Below are 14,464 nucleotides of genomic sequence, written 5' to 3'. Positions count from 1 at the left end.
GCTTCAGAAAGACACCCCCAGAACCTGAACATGGCTGATGGCCAGTACTTGTCCTAGAGTTAAGCAAGAAAATGTTTGCTTCTTATCAGGCAGCTGTAAAAATACAAGAGGATGAATCTAGTTGTTTAAATGGTTTTATGCTGCCTCTACTGCCTGGAATGTTGGCCTCTCCAATCTCATAACTGCTCTCTGCCTGTGTCTGACACACAGATTTAAATTAGGCCAACTCCCGAGATTTGCTGTTGATTTCACCCTATGAGGGTGAATGACCCTTTGGCCCTTTTTCCTCTTCCAGAACGCTTCCTCACCTGATATTTCTGTTTTCTGGTGGGGTAATATTTTCTTTATCCCTTAGTTCCTGTGTCTGGCATTTTATTATTATCTTTTAATTTAATTTCATGTATTATTCCATTTATTATATATCTCTTATATGTATAAAATAATCGAAGTGGAAATTAGGGGGTGTTTGGAGTTACCTTTGCGGCTCAGTGGTTAACGAATCTGACTAGGAACCATGAGGTTGCAGGTTCAATCTCTGGCCTCACTCAGTGGGTTAAGGATCCAGCATTACCGTGAGCTGTGGTGTAGGTCGCAGACGTGGCTCGGATCCCGCGTTGCTGTGGTTCTGGCGTAGGCTGGTGGCTACATCTCTGATTCGACCCTAGCCTGGGAACCTCCATATGCCGCGGGAGCAGCCCTAGAAAAGGCAAAAAGACAAAAAAAAAGGGAAAGAAATTAGGGGGTGTTTGTGGGAATTTTTTTCTTCTCATTGGCTCTGAAAGTGACTTAACATTGTACATATACTTGGCTTAGGTTTAGAAGTTTGCTGTTTTTCTAGATGCACTTAGAAATGTTAAACATGATAAATTGGGTAACCCCAGAAAGCAAGAATTAACAAAGATTAAATTAAGCTATGTTTTGGGAATTCCCTGATGGCCTAGTGATAAAGGGTCTGGCATTGTCATTGCTGTGGCTCAAGTTCCATCTCTGGCCCAGGAACTTCCACATGCCATAGGCATAGCCAAAATAAATAAATATATAAAGGATAAGTTTTTAAAAAGTTGGGAGTTCGTGTTGTGGCTCAGCAGGTTAAGAACCTGACTAGTATCCATGAGAAGTCGGATTTGATCCTTGGCCCCACTCAGTGGGTTAAAGTTCCGGTGTTGCTGAAAGCTTCAGTATAGGTCGCAGATGCTGCTCAGATCTGGAGTTGCTGTGATATAGGCTGGCAGCTGCAGCTCCAATTTGACCCCTAGCCCAGGAACTTCCATATGCCACAGGTGTAGCTGTAAAAAGAAAGGAATAAATAAAAAGTTAATCTTTGTTTCCATAGGATTTTCTCATTTGACCCCACTCTGTAATATAGGCTGAACAGTCTATATTTTTGCCTGTTTTTATAGATGAGAAGACTTAGGCTCATGGTATTTTCTAGTTCAGGTCACTCAGCTTGTTAATGTGTTGGCTGAGCTAGACCCGGAAGGAGGTCTCCTGATTCATTTGGACAGCTCCTTTCCCAGTGTTCTAAATTGTACTAGACTTTATAACAGTCTGAATCATCTGTGTTTTAGCCATTGAACAAATTCTCTAACTTCCCAGAGGAGAGAGACTATATGGTCCTCATATACACATCTTATTAATTAAACGTGTACTGTGATGAAACTGATACAGGTTTTACTTTGAGGGGTATCAAAAGCTCTCCAACAGCACATATTCATATATCTGTGCATGATTAATACCACTGTTTCATCTATAAAAATAAAACCTTACTTATAAAGGAACCAGCCCTGTGAACAATTTTCATCTACATGGCCATGTTTGACATGCAACTCAGCTTTAAAGAAAATAAGGTTTCTTCACAATTTTTTGTAAGGTTATAGAAATTAGCAGGTTTTATTTTAAAGTACTTTTAAGTCTTTAACACATGTTCAACAACTTGGTGAGACAGTATAAGGCTTAAAATCATTCCTGTTCCCCTCCGTTACGCTTACCTCTCTCTTCTTTCCATTTAAGTCAGAATGTAATCTCCTGTCAGCCTGCTTCCCCTTCCAGTGGAGGGCACGTAAATGTGATTCTCCTGACTGGGAGAGAGGGAAGGCACTTCTCATCTTCCTCAGGCTCTGGTTGACCATCATGTGCCAAACTCACCCTGCTGTACCTCCCTGACCTGCTGCCCTTGTGCTTTTGCTCTACCTCAGCCACACCATGTTACCGTACGTGCCTCTTCCGGGCCTGGAAGCTGCTTACAGCACCGGCAGCAGTCACATGAGGTGAGCCTCCAATAGCACCTGGCACATGGGGGTGTGTGTGTGTGTGTGTGTGTGTGTGTTGGGGTATGGAAGGGAAGGAGGGAGGAGAGTGCACTAGCAGCTAGTGTGGGTCAGGTAAGGTGTGATTCTGACCTATTGTTCTCCTAAGCCTGATTTGCATCTCTTAGATGAACAATCTGAGCTCAACCTTAAGGCTGTGTAACTAAGTATGTGTAATCAATACCATTTATTGAAAAGAAAGAATCACTAGGCAACTCATACCAAAAGTCTCTCATGCTCTTTTTGGTTCTTTAGCCAATTCCAGTGCATGGATAGGATTGATCTCATCTGAGCACAGTTTACTAAATGTCCTCTCCCCCCAAAAGACCTGTTCCTTTTTGCTTCTTTCCTTATTCACTGTGTTTTCCTCACTTCATTGTTTCATACCAGGGGCTTGGATTGACCACATTCCTATAGTTTTTGACAGAAGCATGCCCAGAAGTGACAAGAGGACAGGTTGACTGGGAGTGTCACTCAACCCTTGTCTGGGTATGAAGACAAAGGTGTGCCGACTTAGAGAGTGAACCTGTTCCATGTCTTTCTCCTCTGTTCTCTCCATGGTGCTAGGCTAGAGCCTCCATTCCCTGCCTTGGTACCAAAGTCTTGCTTGGTAACAGACCCAGCTGTCAGCCAGCTCCTGCTTTCAGCCTCCGAGTTCCCCGTTCCCGGATTTGATGAGCTGGATGGTGTGACACCATCGTGCCCCCGACCCCAGAGCAGCCCTCCAGAACAGAAAGAGGTAAATGCAAAGTGCCAGGTGGGTCCACGTGGCAGTTACCCAGCAGATCACATGACAGGGATAGATGGGCCCCTGAGTATCTTTACACCCACTAGCTTCAGGTGAATACTGGAGACGACGAAGATAGGACTTCTGTTTGGTCACTAAAGGATACTCTGCATCTCTTCATTGTGTTCCACACCCTTCTTTTGTGGTGACACATTTAACAGTGTTTAGAGAATTGGACCACAGAGAGACTGACGTCACACACTCAAAAATGAGTCAGTGATGGATGGTGTTCTTCAGTTTTGCAGTATCTGCTGTCTTCAACAGTGGCAGACTTTCATATTGATAATCTCACCTCTGAACTGTATGTACAATAGCATAAAGGGGGCAGTGGCTGAAAACAGTGAGTGGAGTAGGAGAGAGCTTTGTCGTAAAATACTTACTGAAGTCATCTAGAAACTGAGGAAGCAGTGTCTTCAGTGTTAGGAAAAGGGACTTTATATATTTAAATTGCCTTACAACGTGACCATCTGTCTTCTTACTACTTAAAAATAGGCTGAGCCAGAGAAGAGGCCAAAGAAAGTCTCACAGATTCGCATCCGGAAAACTATACCCAAGCCAGACCCTAACCTTACCCCCATGGGCCTTCCTCGACCCAAAAGGTGAGTGCTTTCTCTAACACACATGGGTGCATTTTTTTGGAAATTGTCTGGCAAATACAGTGACCTTTTGAATGATCATATACTCTGAGCTTTTGTTACACTTGTAGGAATTTATCCAAAAGAGTTCGTTGGTACTGTGGCCAGAGATTTATGTGCAGTGATATTTGAATGCCTTCTTGATCACCGTTACTGAGCTCTCTGTGCCAGATGCTGCCCCTTCGTGTCCATAATCCCAGTGGTGCTTGCAGGTAGGCACTGTCGTCGTCTCCAAGGCTCCGGGGCTAAGAAACCTGTGTTTGTCCATAGCATCTGTCAAGGCACAGGTTTAACCCAATCCCACGGCCCAGGCTCACAATTCTGTGCACAAAACTGGGAAGGGACCCAAATGTCATGAGGGAAAGAAGTTTATTTTATATTTAAGAAAATGCTTTTTCCATGTTACAGTCTATGTATTATAGCCTTTAAAAATTTGGATTCTGAAGATTTTTTTCATGACAGAGCTGATTGCTAATTTTGCATTGGGCATGATTCCAAATTGTGGATTTGGCAGGATTCCAGCTTTGGAATGATATATATTACAGACACTATGAAAATGTAAAGACTTTTAAGAAGAGTTATGTTTTCTTGTGGCAAAAACAATTCATTTCTCAACAGCAAATGGAAGCCCTTGCCCCTTAGGTAACCCAAGGTAAGTTATTTAACCTTCCTGGGCTTCAGGGACTTATTGGTAAAATGCAAATAAGAATCCCTAACACTTCAGATTGCTGTATAGTCCAGTTGAGGAAAAAATGTGCACTGTATGTACTTTATTGCTTCACACAACACAAATGCAATCAGTAGTTAACTATGATTGATGTTCCATTTTCCCCATGTGGTTCTTAACATATTGTATTTTTACTCTGTTTTTCTTTTATGGATCATCCTACCATGTCTTTTCAAGAGAAATTTTAAAAGCATTTCAGGGAGTTCCCATTGTGGCTCAGTGGCTAACAAATCTGACTAGGAACCATGAGGTTGCGGGTTCAATCCCTGGTCTTGCTCAGTAGGTTAAGGATCCGGCATTGCCATGAGCTGTGGTATAGGCTGCAGACGCGGCTCGGATCCTGTATTGCGTGACTCTGGTGAAGGCCAGTAGCTACAGCTCTGATTTGACCCCTAGCCTGGGAACCTCCATATGCCTTGGGTGCGGCCCTAAAAAGACCAAAAAAAAAAAAAAAAGGCATTTCAGATAAACTGGGTTAAATAAGTGCTTATTACTAGAATGAAATAGGGTTCAGAATCAATGTATTCTATCTTGAATTTGTACATAGACATAAGTTCTAGAAAACCTTATTTATAAAGATAAGTAGGTGGAAGTGGAGAGAATTTTTGTGTAGCAATGACATTCAGTCCTTTTAACTTCTTTCAAGTCAAGCCCCCCAAAAAATCACAGATTGATCTATTGTCAAGCTGTGTTTAATGGTTTTTTTTTTTTTTTTTTTTTTGAAAGCAAAGAATTGAAAAGTGCTGACTCACTTGGGTTCTGTTGCCTGGGTATTATTGGAAGCAGGCAGTGTCTTAGTGTGGGAGGTGCACCAAGAGGATCTGATCAGCATCAGATACCTAACGAATTATGTGTTACTCTTTCACTTAGAGGCATTTTATTTAATCCTGTATGATGAAAGTGGCTGAAAAAGTAAGACATTCATTAAATCTTTGCCTAAGACATTTGGTAAAATGCTTTTTATTACTTAAATATACTTTTGTACAAAAACCTTGAAGGTGCTGATTTGTGCATCAAATGTATGGAAAATTTTTGACATACAACTTAATTGGCAAAGGCAGTTTTTATTATTATTCAATCCCATCGGCCAAATCATTCTTTTTTTTTTTTTTTTTGGCTTTTTGCTATTTCTTGGGCCGCTCCCGCGGCATATGGAGGTTCCCAGGCTGGGGGTCGAATCGGAGCTGTGGCCACTGGCCTGCGCCAGAGCCACAGCAACGCAGGATCCTACAGGATCCGAGCCGCATCTGCAACCTACACCACAGCTCACGGCAACGCTGGATCGTTAACCCACTGAGCAAGCGCAGGGATCGAACCCGCAACCTCATGGTTCCTAGTCGGATTCGTCAACCACTGAGCCACGACAGGAACTCCCCAAATCATTCTTAACTTCCTGACTTTTCAGTTTCCCACTTAACATACAGTCATCTCAGTATCCTTGGGAAACTGGTTCCAGGAGGCCCTACAGAGGCTCAGATCTCTCTTTTTTTGTAAGATTTTTATTTTTCCTATTATAGTTGATTCACAATGTTCTGCCCATTTCTGCTGTAAAGTGACCCAGTCATCTATATATATTATCATTCTTTTTCTCACATTATCCTCCATCATGTTCTATCACAAGTGATTAGATATAGTTCCCTGTGCTGTGCAGCAGGTTCTCATTGGCTTATCCACTCCAAATGGAATAGTTTGCATCTACTAACCCCAAACTCCCAGTCAGTCCCTCTCCCTCCCCCTCAGCAAACACAAGTCTGTTCTCCAAAACAAGGAGTTTGTTTCTTTTCTATAGATAGGTTCATTTGTGCCATTTATTAGATTCCAAATATAAGTGACATCATATGGGTATTTGTCTTTTCCATTCTGACTGACTTCACTTAGTATGAGAGTCTCTAGTTCCATTCATGTTGTTGCAAATGGCATTATTTTGTTCTTTTTATGGCTGAGTAGTATTCCATTGTGTATAATATTACCACATCTTCTTGATCCATTCATCTGTCAAAGGACATTTAGGTTATTTCCATGTCTTAGCTATTGTGAATAGTGCTGCAATGAACACAGGCATGCATGTATCTTTTTCAACAAAGGTTTTGTCTGGATATAGGAGCAGGAGTGGGATTGCTAGGTCATATGGTAGTTCTCTATTTAGTTTTCTGAGGTACCTCCATACTGTTTTCCATAGTGGTTGTACTAATTGACATTCCCACCACCAGTGAAGGAGGGTACTTTTTTCTCTACACCCTTTCCAGCATTTGTTATTTGTTGACTTATTAATGTTGGCCATTCTGACTGGTGTGAGGTGGTACCTCATGGTAGTTTTGATTTGCATTCTCTAATAATCAGTGATGTTGAGCATTTTTACATGTGCTTGTTGGCCATCTGTATATCTTCTTTGGAGAAATGTTTACTCAGGTCTTTTGCCCATTTTTCCATTGGGTTGTTGGCTTTTTTGCTGTTGAGTTGTATAAGTTGTTTGTGTATTTTGGAGATTAAGCCCTTGTCACTTGCATCATTTGAAATTATTTTTTCCCATTCTATATGTTGTCTTTTTATTTTTCAAGATTTCCTTTGCTGTGCAAAAGCTTGCCAGTTTGATTAGGTCTCATTGGTTTATTTTTGTTTTTATTTCTGTTACCTTGGGAGACTGACCTAAGAACACATTTGTGTGGTTGATGTCAGAGAATGTTTTGCCTATGTTCTTTTCTAGGAATTTTATGGTGTCTTGTCTTATGTTTAAGTCTTTAAGCTGTTTTCGAGTTTATTTTTGTGTGTGCTGTGAGGGTGTGTTCTAGTTTCATTGATTTACATACAGCTGTCCAGTTCTGCCAGCACCATTTGCTGAAGAGACTGTCTCTTTCCCATCTTATATTCTTGCCTCCTTTGTTGAATATTAATTGACCTAGGTGTCTGGGTTTATTTCTGGGTTCTCTATTCTGTTCCATTGGTCTGTATGTCTGTTTTTGAACCAGTACCATACCGTCTTTTTTTTTTTTTTGTCTTTTTGCTATTTCTTGGGCCGCTCCCGTGGCATATGGAGGTTCCCAGGCTAGGGGTCTAATCAGAGCTGTAACTGCCAGCCTACGCCAGAGCCACAGCAACGGGGTATCTGAGCCGCGTCTGCGACCTACACCACAGCTCACGGCAACGCCGGATGGTTAACCCACTGAGCAAGGGCAGGGACCAAATCTGCAACCTCATGGTTCCTAGTCGGATTTGTTAACCACTGCGCCACGACGGGAACTCCCATACCGTCTTGATTACTGTAGGTATCTTCATAATATTGTCTGAAGTCTGGAAGAGTTATGCCTCCTGCTTGGTTTTGGTTCCTCAGAATTGCTTTGGCAATTCTGGGTCTTTTGTGGTTCCATATGAATTTTTGGATTGTTTCTTCTAATTTTGTGAAAAATGTCATGGGAAATACGATAAGGATTGCATTGAACCTGTAGGTTGCTTTGGGTAGTATGGCCATTTTAACAATATTAATTCTTCCAATTCTGAAGCATGGAATATCTTTGAATTCTTTGAATCCTCTTTAATTTCCTGGATTAATGTTTTATACTTCTCAGCATATAAATCTTTCAAGTCAGCTTTATTCCTAGGTATTTAATTTTGTGAGGTACAATCTTTAAAGTTACTGTTTTTTTGTTTGTTTCTTTTGTTTTTTGTCTTTTTGCCTTTTCTAGGGCTGCACCCACAGCATATGGAGGTTCCCAGGCTGGGGGTCTAATCAGAGTTGTAGCTCCCAACCTTCACCAGAGCCACAGCAAGGCGGGATCTGAGCCATGTCTGCAACCTACGCCACAGCTCACGGCAATGCCAGATCCTTGACCCACTGAGCAAGGCCAGGGATCGAATCCGCAACCTCATGATTGCTAGTCGGATTCGTTAGCCACTGAGCCAAGATGGGAACTCCTAAAAGGTATTGTATTTTTATATTCCTTTTCTATTATTTCATTGTTAATGTACAGAAATGCAACCAATTTCTGAATGTTAATCCTATATCCTGCTACTTTGCTGAATTCATTGATCAATTTGAGTAGTTTTTGTTTGGAGTCCTTACGGTTTTCTGTATATTGTATCATGTCACCTGCATAGAGTGATAATTTTACCTCTTCTCTTCTAATTTGGATACCTTTTATTTCTTTTGTTTGTCTGAGGACTTCCAATACTAGGTTGAATAAAAGTAGTGAGAGTGGGCATTCTGGTCTTGTTCCAGACATTAGCGGGAAGGCATTCAGCTTTTCTCCATTGAGTATTATATTGGCTATGGGTTTGTCATAAATGGCTTTTATTATGTTAAGGTATGTTCCCTCTATAGCCACTTTGTTAAGACTTTTTATCATGAATGGATGTTGGATTTTGTGAAATGCTTTTTCTGAATCTATTGAGATGATCATGTGGTTTTGACTTTTGTTAATGTGGTGTATGATATTGATTGATTTGTGTATTTTGAACCATCCTTGTGAACTTGGGGTGAATCCCACTTGGTTGTGGTGTATGATCTTTTTTACATGCTGCTGGATTTGGTTGGCTAAATTTTTGTTGAGAATTTTTGCATCTATATTCATTGAAGATATTGACCCGTAATTTTCTTTTTTGGTAATATCTTTGGTTTTGGTATTAGGGTGGGTGATGGTGGCTTCATAGAATGCCTTTAGAAGTGTTCCTTCTTCAACCATTTGGAAAAGTTTAAAAAGGATGGGTAGGAGTTCCCATTGTGGTGCAGCGGAAACGAATCCGACTAGGAACCATGTGGTTGCGGGTTTGATCCCTGGCCTCGCTCAGTGGGTTAAGGATCTGGTTGTTGCCGTGAGCTTTGGTGTAGGTTGCAGATGCGGCTCAGATCCCATGTTGCTGTGGCTGTGGTGTAGACTGGCAGCTGTAGCTCCAAATAGACCCCTAGCCTGGGAACCTCCATATGCCGCAGGTGCGGCCCTGAAAAGAAAAAAAAACAAAAACAAAAAAAACAAAAAACAAAAATCAATGAAGGATGGGTATAAGAATTTGCCTGTGAAGGCATTTTGTCCTGGACTTTCGTTTGTAGGGAGTGTTTTTATGACACATTCAATTTCATTTCTAATGATCGGTCTGTTCAGTTGATCTGTTTCTTCTTGATTCAGTTTTGGTGGACTATAAGTCTCTGGAAAGTTGTCCATTTCTTCTTGGTTGTCAAATTTGTTAGCATACAATTGTTCATAGGATTCTATTATGGCTTTTCATATTTCTGCAGCATCTGTTGAGATTTCTCCTTTTTCTTTTCTTTTCTTTTCTTTTATTTTATTTATTTTGCCATTTCTTGGGCCGCTCCTGCAGCATATGGAAGTTCCCAGGCTAGGGGTCGAATTGGAGCTGTAGCCACCAGCCTATGCCAGAGCCACAGCAACTCGGGATCTGAGCTGCGTCTGCAACCCACAGCTCACGGCAACACCGGATCCTTAACCCCCCCGAGCAAGGCCAGGGATGGAACCCACAACCCCATGGTTCCTAGTCGGATTCGTTAACCACTGAACCACGACGGGAACTCCCCTTTTTTTCCTTATTTTGTTTGAGTTCTTTTCTTTCCTCTTCTTGGTGAGTATGGCCAGTGGTTTGTCAATTTTGTTTACCCTTTCAAAGAACCAGCTCTTGGTTTTATTGATTTTTGAATCTCTATTGTATTGATTTCCTCTCTGATCTTTATGATTTCCTTCCTTCTGCTGACTTTAGGTTTTGTTTGTTCTTCTTTTTCTAATTCCTTTAGGTGGTAGGTTGTCAATTGGAGATTTATCTTCTTTTTTGAGGAAGTCCTGTATCATTGTGAACTTCCTCTAAGAATTGCTTTTGCTGCATCCCATAGATATTGAATGGTTGTGTAATTTAATGTGTTTTATATGTTTAAGGAAATAAAAATGGATTGAAAAGTGTAAATAAAGGGTCAAAAGACTTGAAACTGACCAAGTAGACTTGAAGTGTAACCAGATAGAATTCTAAAAGATGTAAAATAGGGTAATCAAAATAAAACCATAATAGATGAATTTAACAGCAGATTAAATAGAGCTAAGTAGAATAAATGGAAATGGAAAACACACCTGAACAAATTTTCATAATGAAGCACAGTAACAAAGATGCAAAATATGATAGAAAAGGGAGACGAGAGCTATGGATAGAATTTAGAAGATCTCAGGAGTTCCCGTCGTGGTGCAGTGGTTAACGAATCCGACTAGGAACCATGACGTTGCGGGTTCAGTCCTTGCCCTTGCTCAGTGGGTTAACGATCCGGCGTTGCCATGAGCTGTGGTGTAGGTCACAGACTCGGCTCGGATCCTGTGTTGCTGTGGCTCTGGCGTAGGCTGGTGGCTACAGCTCCGATTCGACCCTAGCCTGGGGAACCTCCATATACCGCAGGAGCAGTCCTAGAAAAGGCAAAAAGACAAAAAAAAAAAAAAAGAATTTAGAAGATCTCACAGACATCTAATCTGAGTTCCAGAAAGAAGAACAAGAGAATAGGGAGAAAGGTGGTATTTGGAAAGATAAAGGCCGACGAAAGATACTAACCCCAAGCAGGATCAGTTAAAAGAATTTCATATCTAATTGCATCATAAGAAAACTGCAGAGTTCCAAGGACAAAGCGATAATCTTAAAAAAAAAAAAAAAAAGCCGGGGAATCTTTGGCGTCTATTTTGAAGAAAACATATTGAAGATATTTTGAAGAAAATAGACACCAAAATCTTCAAATTACTAGCGAAACTAATTAAACCAGCAATATATTAAACATCATTGTATATGTGACCGAGTGGGGCTTATCCCAAGAATGCAAGGTTGGTTGAACACAAGAGATTAAGGTGGATACCATACTAATAGAATAAAGGAGGAAGAATACATGATTCTCATTAGATGCAGAAAAAGCATTTGATAGAATCAAATACCTTTTCATGATAAAAACATTTAAGAATAAGTAAGAACTTCTTGGAGTTCCTGTCATGGCTCAGTGGTTAACAAATCCTACTGGGAACCATGGATTTGCAGGTTTGATCCCTGGCCTTGCTCAGTGGGTTAAGGATCCAGCGTGGTGTAGGTTGCAGACATGGCTTGGATCATGCGTTGCTGTGGCTCTGGCGTAGACTGGCGACTACAGCTCCGATTAGATCCCTAGCCTGGGAACCTCCATATGCCGCGTGGGAGCAGCCCTAGAAAAGTCAAAAAGACAAAAAGACCAAAAAAAAAAAAAAGTAAGAACTTCTTAAGGGAGTTCCTGTTGTGGCACAGCAGAAATGAATCCAACTACTGTCTATGAGGATGTGGGTTTAATCTCCAACCTGGCTCAGTGGTTCAGGGATCTGGCGTTGCCATGAGCTGTGGTGTAGGTTGCAGACATGGCTTGGGTCCTGCGTTGCTGTGGCTGTGGTGTAGGCTGGCAGCTGTAACTGATTTGACCCCTAGTCTGGGAACCTCCATATGCCACTGGTGCGTCCCTAAAAAGTAAAACAAAACAAAACAAAAAAACTTCCTCAAATGAATAAAAGTCATCTACCAGAAAACCCAAAGCAGAAATCATACACGATAATAAAAGACTAAAAGTTTTCCCCTGAGATTGTGAACAAGGCAAGGGTGTTCACTCTAGTCGTTTCTGTTTAACATTCTACTAGAGGTTCTAGACAGGGCAGTTAAGTGAGAAAATGAAATAGCCCTCAGATTAGAAAAGAGGTGAAACTATTTCTTTAGTATCTTGTATATAGAAAACCCCAAGAATCCACTCTTAGAGCTAGTGAGTGAATTCAGCAAGTATGCAGGATATAAAATCAAGATATAAGAAAAAGGAAGTCAGTTGTATGTATACACTAGCAATGAGCTATTTGAAAATGAAATTAAAAAAACAACTTCCAGAGTTCCCGTTGTGGCGTAGTGGAAATGAATCTGACTAGGAACCTTGAGGTTGTGGGTTCAATCCCTGGCCTCCCTTAACTGGCTCTGGGATCCAGCATTGCTGTGGCTGTGGTGTAGGCTGGGTAGCTGTAGCTCTGGTTCATCCCCTAGCCTGGGAATCTCCATATGCTGTGGGTGTGGCCCTCAAAAGACAAAAAGACAAAAAAAAAGGTATAAAACAATTCCCTTTACAGTAGCATCAAAAAAACAGAAAAAAAACCTTGGGATAAATTTAGCAAAAGAAGCATAAGACTTGTTCAGTAAAACCTACAGATTATTGTTGAAAGACGTTAAAGACCTGAATAAATAGAAAGACATCTGTTCATAGATTGGTCTACATAATGCTGTTGAGAGGTCAGTACTACCCAAAGTAATCTTCAGGTTTACTGACATTCTGTTATAAAATGTCAACTACCTTCTTTGCAGAGAGTGACAAGCTGATGTTCAAAGTCATGAAAATTCAAGTGACCTTGAAAGAGGAACATAGTAGAAGATTCGCTATACTACATGCATAGTTAAAAATGATTAAGATGCTAAATTTTATGTCTTGCATACTTTACTACAAAGAAAAAAAAAAAAACATATGAACTTGGTACAAAGCTTTAGTAATCAAGACAGCGTGATAATGGGAGTTCCACTGATGGTACAGGGGCTTAAGGATCTGGCACTGTCACTGCTGTGGCTTGGGTTCGATACCTGGCCTGGGAACTTCCATATGCTGTGGGTGTAGCAAAAAAAAGTGTGATAATGGCATAAAGAGTGATATGTAAACCAACAAAATAGAACTGAGAGTTCAGAGATAAGCCCAGGCATATAAGGTGATTCTCACCAAATGTGCCAAGACCATTCATTCAGTGGGGTAGTCTTTCCAAAAAATGGTGCTGGGACAACTGGATATCCACATGCAGAACTGGATATCTGTGTACAAAAAATAAGTCAGTCAAAGACCAAAGCGTAAGGGCTAAAACTATAAAACACTTAGAAGAAAACAGAAGTCTAAACCTGCATGACCTTAGATTAGGCAACACCTTCATGGAAATTATACCAAATGCATGAGCAACAAAAGGAAAGAAAAAAAAATGTGTTTTTACTTCATCAAAGTGAAAACTTTTGTTCCGTTAGTGGATTATCAAGAAAATGAAGAGATACCCCATTAAGAGAATGTGAAGCCAGGCCACAGAGTGGTAGAAAGTAGTTGCAATAGACATACCTGATTAAGGACTGTTATTCAAAATATACGAAGGGCTTTTGGGAGTTCCCATTGTGGCTCAGTGGTAACAAACCCAGCTAGGATTAATGAGGCTACAGGTTTGATCCCTGACCTTGCTTAGTGGGTTAAGGATCCAGCACTGCCCTGAGCTATGGTGCAGGTTGCAGACATGGCTCTGATCCCCCTTTGCTGTCGCCGTGGCGTAGGCCAACAGCTGCAGCTCTGATTTGACCCCTAGCCTGGGAACTTCCATATGCCATGGGTGTGGCCCTAAAAAGACAAAAGGAAAAATGCTTTGCATCCAGTGTAATTAGGGAATTGCAAACTAAAACAATGAGGTGCCACTGTTCACCTACTAGAATGGCCAGAATCCATAACACACTGCGCCACATACCACCGAGGCTATACAGCAATAGGAACTTTGGTCCCCTGCTGGTAGGAAAGCAGAATGGTGTGGCCACTGTGGAAAAGACAGTTTGGTGGTTTCTTACAAAGCTAAACATACTCTTACATACAATCCAGCAGTAATGCTCCTTAGTATTTATGCTAGTGATTTGAAAACTTAGACATTTCTCAGAGGAGACACGAATGGCTAAAAGATGATGCAACATCATTAGTCGTTAGGGAACTGCAAATCAAAACCACAGATGGCTCTCTCACCCACTAGGATGACTGTAATTTTTAAAAAATGAAAATAGCAATTGTTTGCATTGAGGATGATTGAGGATGGGTAGACATTGGAACCTTCATACATTGCTTGTGGGAATGTAAAATGGTGTAGCCACTGTGGGAAATAGTTTGGCAGTTCTTCACAATGTTAGAGTTACTGCTCCTAGGTATATATCCAAGGGAAATTGAAAACATGTTCACATGGAATCTTACACAGGAATGTTCATAGCT

General features: G+C 41.0%; 1 protein-coding gene across 10 annotated transcripts in view; it reads left to right on the top strand.

The window, feature by feature from the left end:
• The window catches only part of PRR14L (proline rich 14 like), a 63,693-nt gene that overhangs the window by 41,786 nt on the left and 7,443 nt on the right, over positions 1–14,464 (top strand). For 6 of the 10 annotated variants that reach the window (XM_047760635.1, XM_047760638.1, XM_047760634.1 and 3 more), the window contains 3 exons: positions 2,196–2,267; positions 2,874–3,045; positions 3,586–3,692. In XM_047760635.1, the coding sequence (XP_047616591.1) occupies positions 2,196–2,267; positions 2,874–3,045; positions 3,586–3,692 (351 nt within the window). Of the gene's footprint in view, positions 1–2,010; positions 2,268–2,873; positions 3,046–3,585; positions 3,693–3,799; positions 3,943–14,464 lie in introns of those variants that run through there. The other 4 variants (XR_007132203.1, XM_047760637.1, XM_047760636.1 and 1 more) reach the window with 4 other exon arrangements.

This window comes from Phacochoerus africanus, chromosome 15 (assembly GCF_016906955.1).
Source record: "Phacochoerus africanus isolate WHEZ1 chromosome 15, ROS_Pafr_v1, whole genome shotgun sequence".
NCBI classification, from domain to species: domain Eukaryota; kingdom Metazoa; phylum Chordata; class Mammalia; order Artiodactyla; family Suidae; genus Phacochoerus; species Phacochoerus africanus.
The sequence above is the reverse complement of the archived record's forward strand: the minus strand, read 5'-3'. Positions and strand labels throughout refer to the sequence as shown.